The sequence below is a fragment of the Prosopis cineraria genome, unplaced genomic scaffold, assembly GCF_029017545.1.
Source record: "Prosopis cineraria cultivar Desert tree isolate PC_DT_omini unplaced genomic scaffold, ASM2901754v1 PC2, whole genome shotgun sequence".
Classification (NCBI taxonomy): Eukaryota; Viridiplantae; Streptophyta; class Magnoliopsida; order Fabales; family Fabaceae; genus Prosopis; species Prosopis cineraria.
The window spans coordinates 18773521-18796698 of NW_026555333.1; the positions used below are offsets into that span (position 1 = coordinate 18773521).

Below are 23178 nucleotides of genomic sequence, written 5' to 3' on the forward strand. Positions count from 1 at the left end.
AGATAATGGGAGTAAGGATTAATAAGTAAATGAGAAATAAAATAAGAGTATAAATTAAAATTAATTTCTTAAACCAATCCTATATGACTTCATGAAATGAAAGTATTTAAAAATAATAATAATAAGACACATGTCATCCGTAACGATAGGATTGTTATTTTTCTATTACACACACATATAATATTTAATATATAAATTTTTAATATAATAATTTAATCATCTAACCACGGTTTAATCTTAATTTAATCATTGAACGGTAAACTGCTATGTCACGTGATTGGATTAGTGATCTTTTTAAAATCTTGTTTTCATCTTTTCGGTTAAATTTTTTATCCTTTACTTTTTCCTCAAACGACTCAACACATAGGCACATAGCCAGAGGCAAAGCCAAAGCATTGACACAAAGCCTGCAATTATGCAAAGCTATTGCGCATTTTGTCAACCTTCCACCAAATCAGAGTTGAGATCTCCTCCCTCCGTCCCTCGTCCTAATCTTCGTGGGTCCCGGCTACATTCTTCCATTCATCTCCCTCGTCCTTTTATTTGAGCGTCTTAGGCTCTTTTCATTCATCTTTCTTCTCTGCTTTCTTCAATGTATCATTGCATGTTTTCTTTTCTAGGGTAAATGAAAATAAAAGGCCCCGCAATAACCAGGTGTGGGGTGCACACATAAAACACAAGCTTAGGCCAAAGTAAAAACTCTTTAAAGAGATAATATTAAATATTATTTTTTTTAATAATTCTTAAAATAAAATGAATTAATCAAAACTAACTACAACACTAATTATCTTTCATTAAAAGACATAATCCCAATGCTTAATATATAAATTGTGAAAAAGTAAATTTTTAAATTAAAATACTCTCAGTGTATGAAATCACAACACTTAGGCATATTTTCACTATGATTATACTGTGAATGCATTTTAACCTATTTGTACATGTAAATTGGTCTTGAATAGCTAAGAAAAATATATAAATAATATTTCTTATCAAAAGTCTAAAAATTCTCTTTTTTTAAACATATACATATATCGAACACTGCATGCATGTAGATTTCCCAACACATGATCCAATACACACATATGTCATGAAATAAGAACAATGAATAAGTAGATAAAAACAAAGTAATACAACTAGCCTCCAATCAAATCCCTTCAACTCTAGGCCCAAAGACCAGAAGAATATACATTTCAAAGTAAAACAAAAGCAAAAGTATTAAATAAACAATTAAATAAATGTCACTATTCCTATGGTGTGGCTGTAGGGTTAGTCTCTAAGCTATACTCCTCAAGAAGTCAGTGGTCCTTGCGCCTATTTCCTTGCCAAAGCTCTACTAGCTATTTATGTAGTGTTTAAAATAGGTGTGAAACAATATCTTAATAACCTCTCTAAACATTATGGTGTATCCTAGGTTGATAAATAACTAAGTCTGATGGGTTTTCACAATCTGCTATTCATAACATGATACAATCCATCTTGAAACATTTTCGAAGGTTATTATGAGCTAGTATGTTTGAGAAAAGAGTAGCCACACATCCAAACATATATAGGTACATACAACATTATCTTTCAAACAAGCATGCTAAAAATTTTAATTCATAACTTGAGAAGCTAGCATGCTTGAAGAGGAATAAACACATCTTCATAATTGAATTAAAAGGTACAAGCATGCTAGAAATTCTAAACCATATAACCTAGGAAAAAATCATAACAAACTCAATATTCAGTTAACAAATCATAATTATTAATTCGCACATCAAAGCAAATAATATCTCAAAAATTCTTTTCAATAATAGTTACATATTTTTATCATTTCTTTATTCTACCTTATCTCTTCCTTATTTTCTCAGGTTGAGTTTCTAGGTGATAGGGGACGGTGCCTTGCCAGAGGCCACATCGATCCTCATCAAGCCTCAATCTCCCCCTTTTGATTGTAAAGGTGCTGAAGTGGTATCGAGTTCATCCTGACCTTGGTCAAAGGAATCGAGATAGCTCAAGTACATGTCAAAGTCACCCATTGCACGTCATACAGGGGTGAATGTGTGATCACAGTCCAACCTTATTTCCTCATTTTAAACCCATAGCCTACAGCCACCTCATATCAACATAGTTCTAATATATTCTATATCAAATTACAATTTTCACAATAAGTGTTTCTCAAAATTTCTAGCATTTATCATTATGTAGACACTATTAAACTTTATAAATTATATATATTCAAATGACTTGACCAAACTTGAACCAGTCAAATTATGATCAACATGAGTTTATTCAGTCCTATAAATTCCAACCAAATAGTTATAAAAATTTCTAGAGGTTTTCCACTAACCATAATTTCATAGAAAAGTTCTTAAAAATTTTTCTTTTTTACCACTACATTGAGTTTTCACAAAACGTTCTTAATATACATGCTATTTAGGTTTAATTCAATATTAGTATACAAAATGGTTCAGTTATTTACCCACATTAGCATACAAGGTAACCTAAAAAAAATTATCTAGGTTTGGGTTCACTCAAAGAATCAAAAATCTCTCTATAAGAGATCTTTCAGCTAACTTAAACATCAAAAAAAAAATAAGGAGTCTCTTAGATAACTCCTAACACTCTACAAACAATCATTTAAAGAATTAGAATCACATAAAATTTATATTTAATTATTTATTACTCTCAAGTTTTCCTAAAGTACTCATGGAAGCTATATATAACTCTAAAACTACTTTAGTTAATTTCTGTAAATTTTATTTAATGTTTTTCTAACCTTAGAACTTCTCAATTTACCCCAAACAACTCTAAATTATATTAATAATTACTTTTTAACTTTAAAGTGCTTGTGAGCACATTTTATAAGTCTTAAGCATCTAATAAGTTAAGTTTTCATCCCTAGATAATTTAAAATAAATCCCATTTAATTATAATTTATTCCCCATATTCACCTTTGATTTATAAGTTGCTCTAAAAAATAATTTTAACAGTTCTCAAAGTTACTTAATGTTATCTAGAATTTTCTAAGGTTGTGTTTGAATGAGTGAATTTGAGTTAAAAATTTAGATTTAAAATCTCATATTTGAAATCTCACATTTTAAATTTAAGATTATAAATTCTTTATTTAGATTATATAAAAAATTTTAAAGTATAATATTAAAATACTTTGTTTGAATTTTAAATAAAATTTTAAATTTTAAATTTTATGTTTGAATTTAAAGGTAACTCGGTCATAATTGATGGTTAGGTCCTAGTCAAAGCTACCTGTTTGTTTCCTTGTCACAACTAGCGGTATGGTCTCATTTGGCTCCAACGGTGATGTCAACCAAAGGCAAAAATGTCAAAGTCAAAAAGAAAGCAAAGTTGGCAAACAAATATGAAGGACGGGAGAAGTTTTCATTAAAATTTAAAATAATATATATTTAAAAAAGATTTAAAATTATAAAGGAATTAAGGTAAGATTTGAATTTGAATTTAGGTTAAATCTAAGTTCACATATTTTTAATTACCCAAATAATAAATTTAATTTAAATTTAAATTTAAATCCACATGTATCCAAGTATAATATAAAGTTATTTCCTATCATCTCAAAACAGGTTGAGTTACTATTCAACAACTCTACAAATCTACAGTCTCTAAGATCTCTTTCCAATTTTCAATCGACCAAAAACTAGTAATTTTAGTTAAAAAGAAAGTTATAGAATACTTATCTAGTATTAAAAAATCTCAACCTTCTCTTGAAATATCTGATATGGCTGCTTTAAGATTTTTTTTTTTTTTTTTCTTGCTTGCTCGTGCCCTCTCTCGCTCTATTTCCCTCTCAACCTTCGCCGCAGAAAAGGATGAGAATGTGCATCCTCGCTGATTCAGAATCCAACCAATGATGGGCCACAAGCCCACCGTTAGTTTATTTTGTTTTTTTTTTAACTCTTATTATTTTATTTATCATTTAAGTTATTTTCATCTTTTCCCCCCTTATCTTATATTTTTTCTCCCTTTTTTCCACATTATTTATACATACATACATATATCAGATTCTTTTTTTTAAGATACTTGAAATTCCCAAATATAATTTATTTACTATTGATCAAGATTCTTTTATGAGACCAAAAATTAAATCTTAACTGTAATATTTAAATGACTATAATTTCTTAAAAATTTAGATCTATTTATTTAATCTCACTCAACCTTATAAATTTTTCCTTCCTCAAAAATATGTCTTGAAATCAAAACTTTAGATTTTATTTTATTCCTTACTCACGTAATCAGATGATAAATTCAAATTACCATGACATAATTTCTTCCTCATATTAAATAAGTCCAAAAAGTTAAGAAATTATGATTTCTCATTCAATCCTAACTATTTAATTTAAATTATTTTAAATGACATATTATCCTATCCTTAAGCCCACAAAATAGTTCTAACAGGCTTCTCAAAGAGGGTGGATGTTACATTTCTAGCGCTGTCACATCTGTTTTTTTGCAGTTGACTCTCTTTTCTTAAGATGATAAGGATAATTGTTTGGCTTTGAAGAAAATCATTGATATTTATTGTGCTTCTTCTTGACAAATGATTAATTTGGATCAATCTTGCTGTTTTTTTTTCCTGCTAATGCAAGACTTGAGAGATGAAATTTCTTCAGTTAAACAAATTTTTTTTGCAAACCAACATGCAAAATACCTTGGTTTATGTATTATTTGGAGTCGTTCTAAGGCTGCTTCTTTATCTTTTGTTAGGAATAAGGTGGGTTTGAAAATTCAGGGTTGGAGACAAAGGTTGTTAAATTTTTCAAGAATAGAAGTTTTGATTAAGGTTGTAGCAAATGCCATTCCGGTTTATCTTATGGAATGCTTTTCTTTTCCTATTAAAACTTGTAAAGAGTTGGATAGTTTGATTTTAGATTTCTGGTGGGGCCATGGTGAGAAAGGTGGATTCGCTGGAGAAGATGGAGCATGCTAACTAAATCAAAGCTGGAAGGAGGTATGGATTTTCGTGATTGTAAAGCTTTTAATATTTGGAGGGTGCTTAATGTTGCTATTGCTACAAAATGTGCCTTAGGTTGCAGAAAATGTGCTGGTGATTCTAGCTGTCCTATTTGTCTTGGTTGTAAGGAGACTATCGAACATTTATTGTGTGGCTGTCCTCAGGTAAGGGCTTGTTGGTTTGGTAGTAATCTAGGGATTTTAGTGTCTGATTGTAATATTTCTTGTGTGGCAGCTTGGTTTTCTATATTTTGATGTGATGATAAGTTGTTTGGTGAGCATGAGAGAGCCTTATTTGCTATCATTTGCTATGAAATGTGGAAGAGAAGGTGTGATTGGATGTTTAATTGGGATAACGTGGAGGCTATAAGAGTTGTTGAGAATGCTACGAGATTATTAAATGAGTGCTTAAGTTTAAAGATTATTGGGAAGCAAAAGAAACAAGGTGATGTGGAAGATCATATTGATAGAAGCGTTTCTTGGCAAAGACCCTTATCTGGTGAGGTTAAAATAAATGTTAATGGTTCCTTTAATAATTCTTTGAAATGTTCCAGTATCGGTCTGAAACGAAAAGAGCAAAATGAAACAGAAAGAGCAAGAAACGAGCTAAAACGGAAGGCACACATAATGAGCATCATAAACTCTTTGTAACCGCCCCTTAAATTCTGTAACTCCCCTTTAAATTTGTATGGTTCAGTTTCACGTATTCTAGGACTATAAATAGGACCTTGAGACTTGTGAAAGAGGAGACTTCAGAGAATAAGAATTGCTTGTTGTTCATTCGGTTTCTGTGCCACGGTCTTATTTGCAAAGATGAGAATGGGCTTTTTTTAGGTGGTAATAGCAAGGAGGTGGAAGTTGTCTCGTCTCCTATGGCTCAATGTTTTGCAGTTTTAGAAGGCTTGAAAGAAGCAAGTAGATTTAGTGGCATGAAGATCTTGATTGAGATGGTTTGTGAGGTTCTGTTTCGCATGCTTACAGGTCGACTGAGTATTGATTTTGATTGGCATTGTTCTCAGATTCTGCAGGACATACTATCTATCAAAGAATTATGCAAGGATATAAGGTTCTCCTTGGTGGCTCGTCAAGGTAATAAAGCTACTAATTTTTTAGCAGTGATAGGCTCTAAGAAAGTGTGTCCTTTAGGATGGCTCTCTATAGCTATATCTTCTTTGTTTGGGTTTTTGCTTGCTGATTTGAAAGCTAGTAGTTGTTCTAAATTTAGAACTGAAATCACAATCAAATACACATATTAGAACCCTCTAATTACACACCACATTAATTTTCTTAATTACTTTCTTTTACTCAATTTAATTTTGATTAGTTTTTTAGGATGTTACAAGTCCAATCCGGCTCAATCATAAAAATTATCTTCTAGTCCAATTCAAGCAATCAACTTGAGATGAGTTTTTCACTTGGATTCCTTTCTTTTTAAATTTTTTTAAAAAAATGCCAAGTGGCTATCAACTTAGTAATCAAAGTCAAACTCATGGTCAAGACAGCAAGGCAAAATTGTTCCATTTTTTAAAATTTCAAAATAAAATTACTTCAAATAAAAGTTTAGAATATCAGACACCCTTTAAGAAAAAGTCTTGAAACATTTTTGTCCTTTAATCCTAAATTAAATTTAAGATTTGAAGTTTAATTTTTATTATTTTATTATTTTGAAGTTCTGTATTCAACTTTTAGTAACAAATAATCATCCAAAACTTTTGATGATTATTAAATAAGAATTTTCAAAAATTTCAGCTTCCCTTATCTTTCTTTCACTTTCTTCCCCTTCTTGTTTCTCATTATTTTCCTTTTAAGTTTTGTAGGGATTTTGATGCCTTCCACTACTTAACAAATATTAAAAATTACTTTTTTTCTTCAAATTTAGAATACATATATTTATGTTTATTTAAAAAAAGGAATACATATTTATGATTTTTAACATAAAATAAATAGCATTGGCATACGAAGCATACATTGTTCTCACAAGTTATCTTTTAAAAAGAACAATTACCAATATCTATAAGCATATCTAAAGCCGTACAAATGTTAATAAGCAACACAGAATGAATAGAGGATCCCAACGCTACTTTTTCCCCACTCACTTGATAGATAATATTTCAAGATACATGAATTTTTATCAAACTACGTACCAAAAAGCTTCACAAGTGCAGCTAATGGCGTGGGGTCCACATAAGATACAGCAAAATGGCCACTAGAAGCCATAAAATTTTTAGCAACAATCATCTGAGACAGAGAGGATTGGTTATTTCCAGCTCCAAAACCATTTGACAAGGCTAAGGATATCGTATTCATATTCTTAAAATCACCCAATTCAGCCATGAAGATCTCTGCAAATCACTGATGATTTCATGAACATAATCAGAAATTGCTCCCCCAGTAGCTCCATCCCAGTGTTTGAGTAGCCTCCTCCCAAAATTGGAATGTGGCTTCCCATAGTCATAGGGTAATGATTACTGTGATCTCTTTGATGATTCATGGTGTTGGGTTTCTTATCCATTAGTATTGAAAACTTGAAGCTGCTGCACTTACCAAGAGGAAAAGGATCATCACACCTATCCTTCACCTCACTACTTGTTATAACCGAGGTAATCAGCACACTCTATCAGGCTCAGAAAACTTTGATCCCCAAGTTTCCTAATGTTCCAATCTGTGAATGGTGGCGTGGCTTTGTGATTTATATGGATTTCACCAGTGGGCCTCAGTATGCATGCTCCTTGCCTTCTCGAAGAACCCACGTACATGGTGCCGGTGTTTCCTTTGAATGTGCAAGAACAAGGATGCTAATTGCTAAAGCCTTAGCATAAAAATAGAGGAGTGCATAACCAAACCAAGACAATTAGAATAAAAAAGAAATAGACCCAGATTTGTACCTATATATATATATATATATATATAGTGTGTGTGTGTGTTCGCAAACATGCACGTGCAATAACTCTTTTTTTTCACTTTTTAAAACTAAGAAGTATTTTTTGTCATTTTATCGAAAATTTTAATGACAATTAGGTCTCTTAAAAAGTATTATCACATTTCACAGAACCAAATTATCACTTTCCTATTTAAGAGGGATTTATTTATAATTCTCTTGAAAAAAAAATAGGGAAAATGTTAATTAAGGACTTCATAAAAAATTAAGTAGAATCTTTTTCCAATTAAGGTTCCCAAACTCACAATCTGTTTTCTCGTGTTTTAGTATTAAAATCTTTTAAAAAAAACTTGATTTGGCATTAATCTTTTTATGAGCATTTTACATGTCATTGTTCTCGAAAAATATCTTCAACACTGATTGTCTTAAAATTATAAACAAAATCCACATGTACAAAAAACATTTGTCAATAGATTATAATTATTTCTTTTCTTATAATGACATAAAATGTGATATTTCTTCTGCTCTATTCTTAATTTTTGTTGACACACCTTCTTGCCTTTGCTGACTGCTGAATATTTTTTACCAAAAAAAAATGAATATCTCTATATGCTCAAGTCATGCAACCTTTTTCATCTACTTTTTTATAACTCATAATGTTTATAGCAAGTGTAAGAGCACAGGAAGAGAGAGACCATAGCTAGTACTCTTGTATGATCATTATACTGTATCTTAATGCTATTTATAGCAATTCAATGAGATTTTAAGATAGAAGGTCTTCTAAAATTATGAAGTGTAAAATAGCCTGGTCTATTTCAAAATGGTACCTACTGAAGGCCTGATTCTGAGGCCATGCATGTAAGAGACGACTTCTCTATGTCTTTGTGTTCTCCATCAATCTACCTACTTTCATGGAGCCATGTAGGGCTTTGGCCATGAAAGGAACCAGAAAGAAAAAATATGCATATATGCGCGCGCGCGCGCGCAACTATTCAAGTCTTGAAAAAGTTCTTAAGATAACGTGAAAATGGATTGACACGGCAGAGATTCTACTAAGACTTCAAAGTTGCAATACGCCCTATCCTCCATCATACATCATCATACACCTAAATTGAACATTTTTCTCTCGAGTGTTGTTCTCTGCAACTAGTTTGTTCTGCAAATTAAGTGCTAAGTCCTAAGAAGCACCGATACGGGTACGAGTATCGGGTACGATATGATACGATATGCGGACACGGCTATTTTCCAAAATTTTAGGATACAGGTACGGCTATATAAATAATTAAATATTAAATATTTGGATGTCTAAAAACACAATTTCAAGATGTCTAATGCCATAACAAAATATAATACAATAAATAATCAAGCACTTAAACACTATCAAGTGGCAAAAGATAATTATCAACTTAAAGTAATTCTAATCTTCCTCATCTTCATTGACACCACCACTTTCTCCTATAAGTTCTCTCTCCAAAATTGGCTCATCTAGAGATAAACTTGCAACTTCAAGATTTTCAACATCATCTATTTCCCAACAATCTCCACTAATATCCCACAATTTACTTTCTCCAGTAGAATACTTCTCACTCTTTCTTGAAAGAAGACGAAGATTTGAATGAACAAAAACTAAGTTCTCTACTCTTTTTGGAAGCATCTTATTTCTCCTTAGTGAATGAACAAAAGAGTAAGTGCTCCAATTTCTTTCACAACAAGATGATGAGCATGGTTGATTGAGAAGTTTCAATGCAGTCCCTTGAAGTTTAGGAGCATCAGCACCATGATTGCTCCACCAAGCCTTAGGCTCTAATACCCATCTATCTTGTATGGAATCAACAAAAGAGAACTCATCTGAACATCTAGAAAATTTTAAAAATTCATTCATAACCAATTTCCTCTCTTCTTCATCTGGAAACATCCTTCTAATGCACTTTTTCCTCTCAGTTGATATTTCGGCATCTCTATGTGGAGAGACTCTATTTAGTCCACCTTCAAGCCATTGTGTTGTATAATACCTACAATAATATAATAACATTAATTGGAGTTGTGATGTAAAAATGATAAAGAAAAGAATTTCATGATCAAAAATAAGAATAACACACCTAGGATTCAGTGAGTGGGCAAGACAATGTAGTAGAGTGGCACTCTTTGTCCATCGATCAATGATGATGTTATAAACAACTTCATAAAATGAAGAGTACTCAGAAAGTGATTTTCTCTCATGCTTATAAATTGATTCCTTGATTTGCTCTATCATTGAATCCCACATCTCATAAATCAAATGAAGTGTGGGTCTATCTGTGTCAGCAAATCTCAACATATCATAAATTGGTTTAGTGAAAGAGAGAATATAATCAACCTTCTCCCACCAAAGATCATTAAGAATTATGTCCTTCACAGTAGCAGCCTTTCCAACATCATCATCTCTATAAGCATTCCATTCTTCACTAATAACCAGTGTACGAAGAGAAGTTTTGATAAGTTTGAATCTCTTCAACATCACAATTGTTGATGCAAATCTTGTTTCGGCTATTGCAAGCAATTTTAATGGCACGAATTCATTAAACATGGCCAATCTCATATAATGATTCATGATAAATGTTCGGATAAAGACTGCATCATCCCTCACCTTAGTGATCCAACAGCATTCTCCATAAACAATTTCATTTGCCTCTGTATTTTTTGCTGCACATATATTCTTCAAGGCAAGATTAAGTGTATGCACCACACATGGTGTCCAAAAGATGTGAGGATATTCATCTTCCACCATCTTACCAATAGATTTACAAATAGGTGCATTATCAGTAATTACTTGAACAACTTTATGAGGCCCCACTTCTTCAACCACTTTCTTTATCAAGTCAGCCATGTAAAATCTATCTTTATACTCACTAGTTGCATCAATTGCCTTCAAAAACATAGGACTTCCATCACTTACAGCCATAAAATTAATTAATGGCCTTCTTTGTACATCTGTCCAACCATCCGTAACTATACTTACCCCCTTATGATTCCAAGTCCCTTTAATTGATTCAAGTTGCTTTTCAACATTGGCCCTTTCTTTTTGCAACAAAGTAGACCTTAGTGCATTATAACCAGGAGGTTTAAAACCAGGAATTACATTGTTGGCAGCATATTGAAATGCACTAATAAAATATGGGTTACGTGCCAAATTGAAAGACAAGCCAGCTGAATAGAACATTCTAGCAATTTCAGCAGTTAAATTATCTCTAGCTCCTTGTTGGAAAGCTCTTTCTATTGTATTTATTGCCCTCCTTTTTCCCTGATTGTGTTCACTTTGAATAGGGGTAGAACCCCTTTGACATAAAGGAGACAAGCTCTCAGTTGGAGTTGGCAATGGCACATGTCTTGGTTTTGTTCTATTCTCAGCCTCCTCTTGAGCTTTTCGCATTTCACCTAAACAACTATCATCAACTTTCGGGCATATAGCAAAACCCTTTCCAGAGATCCTCAACAAATGAAATTTAACTCTAGAATAAGAGCCATTATATTGGTTATTACAATAGTTACACTTCCAACTTCTATTTCCACCATCCCCTTCATTTTCTTGAGGAACCAAAGTTACATAAGCCCATAAAGGAGTACTCTCTTTCTGTCTTTTATTACTAGATTGAAATTGAGAATTCACACTTCCTAAACTACTACCGGGTCTAGAATTAGAAGCCATTGTAGGTTTAATTTTAAACAATATCCTGCAATTTTAACAAAAAGAGAGCTAATAAAAATTTAAAATAAATCAATGTTTAATTCAACAAAATAATCTATCTAAATAAAAAAAATTAAATCAGTAATTCAGTATTAAATTTGAAAACTAATCAATTGCTCTGGCTCTCTCTCGGTTCAGCAGTGAGCAAATTATCCAACAATGCAATAATAAGAAATTCAAAATCAGCAGCCAAATCTGATAGATACATAAAGAACGAGAGGCAGCGCATCGAAGAACGACCATACATGAAGAACTGAACAAATTACCAAGATTGAAGCTGAAGAACGATGGTGAGGCAGAGGCAGAGCAGACGGTCGAAGACGCTGAGGCAGAGCAGACAGTCGAATACGAAGACTGAGGTAGAGCAGACGGCGAGGCAGCGTGAATAAATGTGAGAGATGAAGAACGAGAACGACCAACACAGGCAGTGAAGCTACAGAGCAGAAAACACGAGAAGGGGGTCGATTGGAGCTGAAAATGTTAGGGCATCGGATTTTTGGAGCTGGGACTGAGTTAAAAGAAGTGAAAAATGCAGAGTTTCGCGTCCGCCCGTGTCCGACCCGCGTCCGCCTGTGTCAACCCACATCTGCTCGCGTCCGCCGGAAACTGGGAAAAGGGACGCGCCGGCCATTTTGGTGTGTCGGTGCATCTGACGCTAACCCACTTTTCAGATATAGTTGAAGTTATTTTCTTGTCTTTATACGAAATGGTAAACGATTATCTTTGTAGAGTCGTGTTGGTATTTGGATAGCACCATCAAGAACTGGTTATATTATAGGATGCTTTCTTTCAAGGCATATTAGTTCAACTGCCATTGCCCTGAACGAACTTGTTTTCCACAATATTTGAAAAAAAAAAGTGCGAAATAATGCTGTTTTAATTAAATATTTCTAGGATCATATTCAAGAATATCGAAATGATTCCCTTGTATGTATTATATAATTGTTCAGGGTTTGAACAGTAACATATGACATTCATGATTTGTTGATAATGTAATTTACTTTTTATTTTATCATATATATATATATATATATATATTAATATACTTTATATTTGAGTGTATTGTTATAGATACTTTCTTAAAAAATTAAAAAGATGCATATTGTTATATTCATATTATTTTTAATCCATAAGATATCTAAAAATAATCTTGAAAATGTATTTTAATCCTGATTTTTATATTTTAAAATTCACTATTTTTCAAAAAAAAAATTAAGTCTCCTTCAGTTATTATGAAAATTATAATTTTTGATAAAAAAAATTTAATTTTATGATAAACATTGAAATTGACTTAAAAAATAAAACTTCAACAATTCAGATATTTAAGATGACCTAGCCTAAAAGTTCAAATTATTAGGGTCAGTTTTGGTTATATAAACATTTTTATATATTTGGATTTATCGGGGTCAGTTTTTGTGCGGGCGTATGCATGTGAATATATGTGTGTCTGTGTCACCTTATGATTTTCTTTAATTGGGGAGGGGTTTTAAAGCTAGCTACAATATAAAAACTAAAGACTGATCTATGTAGTCTATTTTTCCCCTAAAACAAAAAACAAAAACTGAAATTTGTGTATCTTGTCCGCACGTAATCAACGTTAAATGTTCCAATCAACATCCAAATTTAAGACTTTGGCTTACCGGACACTGCAAACAAAAGCATCAACAAAACCAAATTTAGGCTATTCCAAATTAATTGCATTTCACGAGTTGATTCCAGCAGATTTATTCATTAGGCAAAATGGCAGAAGGGAACACAAACAAGCAACAAATCAACAAGAAAATTACAAAACCCCATCATCATCATCATCATCATTTAACCTCACCCTAATTATTAATATTAATTCATGCATGAAAGCACTTACAAAAACTCATATAATCATGAATAATACCGTCTCTTAATTTCAGATTTCATATAATCTAGCTAGAGAATGGAGCAAAAATTAGTAGGATAAGGATCGTAAACTACTTGACAAGACAAGGTTGGGTATGTCGGACATTGAAGGCCCGGACAGTAATTAAGTGGCACTTTATTATTATTATTATTATTATTATTATTATTATTATTATTATTATGATATTCCTTCTGATTCTTTCCTTCTTTTTTTTCTCCTTTCACTTGTTACACACTCAATATGCTCGCGTGCCGGAACTTCTTCCTCAGAAGCCTCACCAAGCAAACCGGGTCGACCCCACCATCTCTGATGACCACTACTTGGTCTCTGTCTTTGCCTTCTATTGACACCGAATTCACACCTGCACGCACACGCTCCATCACACTTTCAATCTTGATCGGTACAATATTATATTGTGGACATGCGTGCGTGACTGAACTAAATTAAGCTCTCTGACAATATGGCTTGCATGCATGTACCTTTAGCTGCGGCTGCAATTGTGAGGGCCTTGCTTCTGCATTTGTTGCAGTCCAATGTTAATTTGATCACTATTTCTTGCTGCATCATCTGTACCAAGATACAGTGCTCATAATAATTTGAATACATATATATAATGTCAAAGCATGCAGTATCAGAGTAATACCGATGCGGCGCGTCTCTTTTTTTATTTTTCTGTTGATACGTTCAGACACGGGCTAGAACGGGCGGACATGGGCGAGAATGGGCGGACACGGACGAGACACAAAACACAGCATTTTGGGAAATTTTTTTCTTTCAAAATCAGATGCCTTGCTTCGTCGACTGTCTCATTCTCAAATCTCTCGCGCTGCGGTCTCACCTGAGTTGCGTCGCACCCATCGCTCTGTCTTTGACGGTCTCACACAGTGACCCTGAAACTGCCGCTGTCCTTCCCTCCGGCCTGTGGCTTCGTTACCATCCGTTCGTCCAGTGGTCCTTCTCTGTGGCTCCGTCAACTCGCGTCGCTCAGCCAGTTAACTCGCACCGTGCAGTTAATATTCTAAAATTTTATTAGTTAAAAACACTAACAAGACAATAAGTAATGGTTTGTTCAAACTATCTAAACTAAAAACAATAAAAACTATTACTATTTTTTTCATTTGCTTATTTTAATGAAATAAATTAGAATAAGTAGAGTAAAATGAGTATGTAAAAATATGTGAGTAAAATCAATGATATGAACTTTCCTTAGATGATTTAACAACCTAATCCTTTATCGTAATTTTGATTTTAATTCCTTTTCAAGTGAATTTTCAAATTGCAATTGACCTTTTTTCCCTTCTTTTCGAGTGAGAGGTTGGTCACATATGATCTCCTCATTCACCTCTTCATTTACATCATCAATGCTGGGGTAAGAACATGCCTCTTTAGGACATCTTCTAGCTTCTACGCCTTTTTCAATTTGAGGTGAATTTGAAAATTGTAACACCTTTTCACTTCTTAGTTGGATCATATTACAACTCATGGGACATCATAGATTGGGAAGGAAGCTTCCCATAGCTTGGACTTGTCTTTCAACTTGAGAATTGGTGCTTTGTTAAACACATGTTTTCACATTAGATTGCCTCAGCTTGAATTGATCAATGCCCTTAGCTAATTGTGAAATCTTCCCATCAAAATTAGAACTAACAGCTTGCATTTGTTTGTTGAATGATTCTTCATGAGATGTGAGGATCTTCAACATTTGGTCCATCCTAGCATCAAGGTTACTCTCTTGAATGTGAATTATTTGCCTTGAACTAGAGGATTCCTCTTGAAATCGAGAATTGTAAGGTTGAGAAACATTGGCAATCCCTGCAAATTTCATGTTTGAAGCATGCATCTCTCCATCCTCCACCATAATTATGTGAATATCCATCATAATTTATATTTCCTTGAAATAGAGGTGGGCCTCAATTTTGATACACCCCAGCCACATCTTGAGATACAAATTTATGCTCATAAACATCAAATATATAGAGTTGAGAACCACAATGGAAACAAGATGGTACAGCAAGTTGTAAGTTCATATGGGAAGGCACCTATATTTGATTCACTTGTGGCACTCGAATACTTAGAAGTCCTTCCATTTACTTGCTTAAAATTGATTGTGTGGATGTGAGGTTGTCAATTTAAGAAGCAAGTTCTTGAGAGTCATGAAAACATGAGTGAGACACTTCATTGACACTCCTTGAATTGCTTCAAGTACCAAACTGTTGAGCATTAGTAGCCATTTTCTTTATGAGATTCCAAGCATTAAATGGAATCAAATCCAAAAGAGACCCTCCTGCACCAGCATCCACTGAAGTGCAATTGTGAAAGTACAATCTTTCATAAAAATACTCCATAAGATTTTCGATTAAGATTTGGTGGTGTGGACACTTAACTAAAGGGTGCTAGAACCTTTGCCAATATTCATGCAAATTCTCATGGAGTCCCTATTGTACATTATAGATATCTTTCCTCAAAGATGCAATCTTCGAGGTAGGAAAATACTTCTCTAAGAATGCCCTTCTCAAATCTATCCAAGATGTGCACATAATGTCAGGAGGTAAAATCCTCAACCAATTTTTAGTTGCTCCTTCTAGTGTCAAGTGAAAACACTCCAAATGGCATCATCAATGTGCGCTCCACTAAGTTGCATAGATGCAAAATCATCTGAACATCTTAAAGATGTTTGTTTGGATCTTCAGCTACCAATCCATGAAATTTAAGCAAAGAGTTAAGCAAAGATGGCTTTAATTCAAATGTATCATTATTAGGAAAGACAACACCAAATCCATCATAATTGAAATTTGAGGTTGCTGTCTCCATAATAGACCTATTGTCTTCATTATTGTTGGCATGCAAATTATGTCCATTATTACTTCCATTATTTTCCTCATGATTTCCATTCAAATTTTCCAAATTATCAACCATATTGTCAACAACAAGAGATGAATCAACAAATTCAAAAGTATCACTACAACTATTTTCTATTTTAAGTTCTCTTAATTTTCTAAGAGTAATTAATTTATAAGTTTCTATCAAGTGGAATCAATGGTTCCTTAGATGTCTTGGTCATAAACAACAATAACAACTACTAAAGAACCAAAGAAACCACTCAAATCAACTTAGATTTCACAAAACAAACAAACAAAAAAATTTGAAAAAGAAAAGAAAAAATTAGCAAAAAACAAATTAAGGACATTGCAATTAACCAATCAAGAGTTAAAGAAACCAACTCCCCAGAAACAGCACCAAAATTTGATAATCCTTAGTTGTGCAGGCTCAAATTAACAAAGTTAACACTACTGTAGTTTTGGGTCAACCAATATCTTGTCTCTTAAGGAGTTAATATTATAAAATTTTAATGGTTAAAAACACTAATAAAACAATAAGTAATGGCTTGTTCAAACTATATAAAATAAAACTAATAAAAACTATTATTATTATTATTTCTTTATTTATTTCAATGAACTAAATTGGAATGAGTAAAATGAGTGTGTAAAAATATATAAATAAAATCAATGATATGAACTTCCCTTAGATAACTTAACTACCTAATCCTTGCTCCTAATTTTGATTTTAATTCCTCTCCATTTAATTAGGTTAATGGTACTTGAATTCTCTAAGTTGAATACTAAGTTAATTATTATCACTAGTGGCCAATTAATAACAATAACCAACCCAATAATATAAAAATTACCCAATTATTTGATTGATTAATTTAGATAGCCCCTACCTTTTACCCCAACCATAACACAATCTGTGTTTAATTAAGATTGTGAGTACTGGCCAACAAATATAACAAACACAATTGTTTCTCACCTATATAAATTGGCAAGTAGCAATTAAATTCAACAAAGGAATGTAACAATTAAATCTGTCCAGCAAACAAATTAATCCAGAATTAATCTCAAACATCTCAAGTATATCAACATTAGCCATACATTCATGAATTCAAAGACATAGCATCAATATCTCAGCAAATTCAATCCTAATTCATGACTTAGAGTGGTCAAAGGAGAAGAAAATTCTCATTTAAGTGGAGCTCATATGTGTGTCTATTTTCAAGGAAGGAAGAAGCCTAACCATGCATGAATTTGAGCTTCAAAACTTGAAGAATGCTTCCATGGCACTCTGTAGGGTGAGATTTCAAATAGCAAAATCTTTAGCAAACTGGAGCAAGATTGACAAAGTTTTGATGCATACTGAGTGAGAAAGACAATGGTGAAATTGGATCTTGATTTGGACCGATAAATATTGAGAAATGGAAGAGAGAAGTTGCTAAAAATGAGAGAAGAGAGATGCTATGAAAATTTTAAAAGAAAATGCCAAAGAAGATGATGATCTAAAAAGTGAAAAAAATAATAATAATCAATTATTTTCAAAAGTGACGTTTTGGGAGGTGAGAGAATGAGTCGAAATTCATTAAGTCTTGTTTGACAAGGTGAAAATGTGACAAAATGAGTTATTGTGCAAGTGTCCTAAAGTGGTTTGAGCATATGTGAATCTAAAGATATATATAAGTATGATTTAGGCATTTACAACTTTGCCTCACCATTTTTTTCACTTTTTAAAAATTAAAAAGTATTTTTGTCATTTTATCAAAAACTTTAATGATAATTAAGTCTCTTAAAAAGTATTATCAAATTTCACAGAACTAAATTATCACTTTCTTATTTGGGAGGGATTTATTTATCATTCTCTTGAAAAAAAATAGGGAAAATGTTAATTAAGGACTTCATAAAAAAATTAATGTCAAATTAATTAGAATCTTTTTTCAATTAAGGTTTCCAAACTCACAATCCATTTTCTCGTGTTTTAGTATTAAAATCTTTTACAAAAAACTTGATTTGACATTAATCTTTTTATGAGCATTTTACATGTCCTTGTTCTCGAAAAATATCTTCAACACTGATTGTCTTAAAATTATAAACAAAATCCACATGTACAAAAAAAATTTGTCAATATATTATAATTATTTATTTTCTTATAATGACATAAAATGTGATATTTCTTCTGCTTTATTCTTAATTTTTGTTGACACACTTTCTTGCCTTTGCTGACTGCTGAATATTTTTGACCCAAAAAAAAAAATGAATATCTCTATATGCTTAAGTCATGCAACCTTTTTCATCTACTTTTTTATAACTCATCATGTTTATAGCAAGTGTAAGAGCACAGGAAGAGAGAGACCATAGCTAGTACTCTTGTATGATCATTATACTGTATCTTATTGCTATTTATAGCAATTCAATGAGATTTTAAGATAGAAGGTCTTATAAATTTATAAAGTGTTATAGCCTGGTCTATTTCAAAATGGTACCTACTGAAGGCCTGATTCTGAGGCCATGCATGTAAGAGACGACTTCTCTATGTCTTTGTGTTCTCCATCAATCTACCTACTTTCATGGAGCCATGTAGGGCTTTGGCCATGAAAAGAACCAGAAAGAAAAAATATGTATATATGTGCGCGCGCGCGCGCAACTATTCAAGTCTTGAAAAAGTTCTTAAGATAACGTGAAAATGGATTGACACGGCAGAGATTCTACCAAGACTTCAAAGTTGCAGTACGCCCTATTCTCCATCATACATCATCATACATCTAAATTGAACATTTTTCTCTTGTGTGTTGTTCTCTGCAACTAGTTTGCTCTGCAAATTAAGTGCCAACCCACTTCAAAGTTGCAGTACGCCCTATTCTCCATCATACATCTAAATTGAACATTTTTCTCTTGTGTGAAGTTATTTTCTTGTTTTTATACGAAATGGTAAACGATTCTCTTTGTAGAGTCGTGTTGGTATTTGGATAGCACCATCAAGAAGTGGTTATATTATAGGATGCTTTCTTTTAAGGCATACTAGTTCAGCTGCCATTGCCCTGAACGAACTTGTTTTCCACAATTTTCTTTTTTAAAAAGTGCGAAATAATAATGTTTTAATTAAATGTTTCTAGGATCGTGTTCAAGAATATCGAAATGATTCCCTTGTATGTATTATATAATTGTTCAGGGTTTGAACAGTAACATATAACATTCATGATTTGTTGATAATGTAATTTACTTTTTATTTTATTATATATAAGTATATTAATATACTTTGTATTTGAGTATATTGTTATAGATACTTTCTTAAAAAATTAAAAAGATACATATTGTTATATTCATGTCATTTTTAATCCATAACAGATCTTAAAATAATCTTGAAAATGTATTTTAATCCTGATTTTTATATTTTAAGATTCACTATTTTTAAAAAAAATTAAGTATTCTAAATTTTTTATGATTTTCGATAAAAAAATTAATTTTATGATAAATATTGAAATTGACTTAAAAAGATAAAAATTCAACAATTCGGATATTTAAGTTGACATGGTCTAAAAGTTCAAATTATTAGGGTCAGTTTTGATTATATAAACTTGTTTGCATATTTGCATTTATTAGGGTCAGTTTTTGTGCGTGCGCATGCATGTGTGTATGTCACCTCTTGATTTTCTTTAATTGGGAAGGGGTTTTAAAGGTAGCTACAGCATACAAACTGAAGATTGATATATGTAGTCTAATTTTTTCCCAAAAAAAAAACACAAAAAAAATGAAATTTGTGTGTCTTGTCCGCATGTAATCAACGTTAAATGTTCCAATCAACTTCCATATTTAAGACTTGGGCGTACCGGACACTGCATACAAAAGCATCAACAAAACCAATTTTAGGCTTCCAAAATTAATTGCATTTCACTAAGTGATTACAGAAAATTTATTCATTAGGCAAAATGGAACATGGGAAACACAAACAAGAGACAAATCGTCAAGAAAATTACAAAACCCCATCATCATCTTCATCATTTAACCTCACCCTAATTAATATTAATTCATGCATGAAAGCACTCACAAAAACTCATATAATCATGAATAATACGATCTCTTAATTTCAGATTTCATATCATCTAGCTAGAGAATGGAGCAAGAACTAGTAGGATAAGGATCGTAAACTACTTGACAAGACGAGGTTGGGTATGTCGGACATTGAAGACCCGGGCAGTAATTCAGTGGCACCTTATTATTGTAATTATTATTATTATTATGATCTTCTTTCTTATTCTTTCCTTCTTTCTTTTCTCCTTTCACTTGTTGCACACTCAATATGCTCGCATGCCGGAACTTCTTTCTCAGAAGCCTCACCAAGCAAACCGGGTCGACCCCGCCGTCTCCGATCACCACCACTTGGTCTCTGTCTTTGCCTTCTATTGACACCGAATTCACACCTGCACGCACACACTCCTCACACATTCAAGCTTGATCGCTAAAATATCATACTGTGGATGTGTGTGCGTGACTCGACTAAACTAAGCTCTCATAATATGGCTTGCATGCATGTACCTTTAGCTGCGGCTGCAATTGTGAGGGCCTTGCTTCTGCATTTGTTGCAGTCTAATGTTACTTTGATCACTATTTCTTGCTGCATCATCTGTGCCAAGATACAGTGCTCTTAATAATTTGAATATATATAAATATAGATATATATAATTTCAAAGCAGGCAGTATCAGAATAATATATATTAACAATCTGTTCACGCTGTGTACTTGAAAAGGAGATTGATCTTACCTTCATGCTTGATTTCATTTGCCTGTGTGCGCTTTGTGGCTTTGCAAGTGTGAATGTGATTGAGAGGGGATAATAATGCCTAATTATTTGGTCTATATACATATGACTGGTGCCATAATATATATATATATATATATGTATAAGTCTAATTGAGGAAGCGTAGGTGAATAAAGCGAGATTTGTTTTATTACAACAGTAAGGTTTATATTGGTTACTTGAAAGTTTAAAAGTTACTCCCTCTATCCTAATTTATAAATTTTTTTTAAAATTATACATATTAATAAAATTTATTAAATACAGTTTACAATATTAATTTTTCTATAAATTTTCAAAAATATCCTCCATTAATAGAAAAGATGAGGAAGAAAATTTATTTAAGGAGTGAAATGATGAGATATATTATATTAGAATAATTATATTTAAATTTTTCATGAAAACTATACTAGACGGCATAATAAATTTAAAATATTTTTGTGACAATGAAAAATCAGTTTAATTTAAATTCAAAAAGTATCCTTTTCGTGTAATTTCGTTTTTTTTTTTCTGTAAAAGCATGTGATTTTTTTCAACAAGCAAAGTCATATGCCATGTCCTGACGTCGAGCTGCAATCATCAATATATTAATATTCAATATATAATACATAATTTACCTCATATTATTATTCATGAATTAAGATTGAATATAGTAGCTAATTCTTAAATCTTTAAATATACGATAATATAATATAAGAGGATCCTTAACATAAAAAATCTTATATAAATTTGCTATCTCGTGAAGAAAATTTCAATAAATTGTTTCTCATCTATATATATCTATGCTTATGTTAAATATCATTAAAAATTTTACCTAAAATAATAAATATAATTAGCAAATGCATGAGTGATCACAGGCTCAAAGCAATGCAATATATAGCTGTATAGATAATTAAGAAGGAATATAATTACCACAAGTTACACTGAAATTAGTTTCCGGTCAATTCCTGCTATTTTCTTTCATTTTCAGTGTGGTCCAGGAGTCGCACTTTAGCTATATGAGCGTGAATAATTAATTATTCGTGAGCAACATTATTAATAATTAAAGCTAATGATTATTAATAATTTTTGGTTCTATTTTAAAAGTAGCTCACTACTATATATAATTTTTGCTATTATTAGCATTATAGATTCCTTTGATGGCATTAATTCAGGTCCATGCAACACCAGTCAGATTTACATTAAGGTATAGGAGAATATAAAGCTTAAATAGTTGCTTTTAATTTGCTGGATTTTCATTAAATTAAAAATGCGTGGATGATTAGTCAGACAGCTTCATAAATTAAATTTTTTTATTAATTTCAAAAAGAAAAATTGATATACAAGTCCTTATAATTTTATTAAATTTTGAATTAAATCTCTATAATTTATTTTATTTTAATCAATCCTTTATAATTTAATTGATTAAATATGGTAGCCCTTAATAGTTAAAATTATTCAATTTTTCTTTTTAATAATGAAATTAAGGACTTTTATATGTTTATGAGAAAAGCATATGATTTTCAGATTAATTACATAATTTTTATAATTCAAAATTAAAATAATTAGGTCATTTTCTAAATAATCCTTATACATATAGAATTTTTATAAACAAAATTAATAAAAATATAAATAATGGTTTGGTTAAAATTATTAAACCAATTTTCTATAAACTTTAAAAGTGTTTTTATTTTAAAAAAGTTAAGCATTCATTAATAATTTTAACATTCAGGGACTATTTTATTAAAAAAACACACTACAAGAACTTAATCCAAAATTTAAGAAAACTAAAAGAACTTACATATTAATTTTCCTATTTATAAATCAAATTAAAGGGAGGGGTGATTAAGATGATGCACATGCATGAACAATTAAGAAATTTAACAATCTAACGTGCGCTCAGTAGTGTCCCCCACCTTGATAAAAAAAAATTATAAATAAAATATTTACATTTTACAACTTTACACCTTTACTTTTAATCTTTTACACCTTTTAAATTAAATAAAAAATATTTAAATTCAAAAACTTATTAAATATATAATATTTTAATAATCTAGATAAGATATAAAGATTATATTTACAATAAAACATAAACATTTGTTCAACATAATTTTTTAAACG

At 31.6% G+C, this 23178-nt stretch overlaps 1 protein-coding gene across 1 annotated transcript; it reads right to left on the minus strand.

Annotated features, from left to right (window-relative positions):
- Positions 1 to 9260: 9260 nt before the first annotated feature.
- On the minus strand, positions 9261 to 11528 carry LOC129302596 (putative transcriptional regulator tpeD). The gene is made up of 3 exons (XM_054941516.1): positions 9943 to 11528; positions 9772 to 9855; positions 9261 to 9657 (listed from the first exon to the last, which is right to left on the minus strand). The coding sequence occupies exons 1-3, from the start codon at positions 11526 to 11528 to the stop codon at positions 9261 to 9263; spliced, it is 2067 nt and encodes a 688-aa protein (XP_054797491.1).
- Positions 11529 to 23178: the final 11650 nt, after the last annotated feature.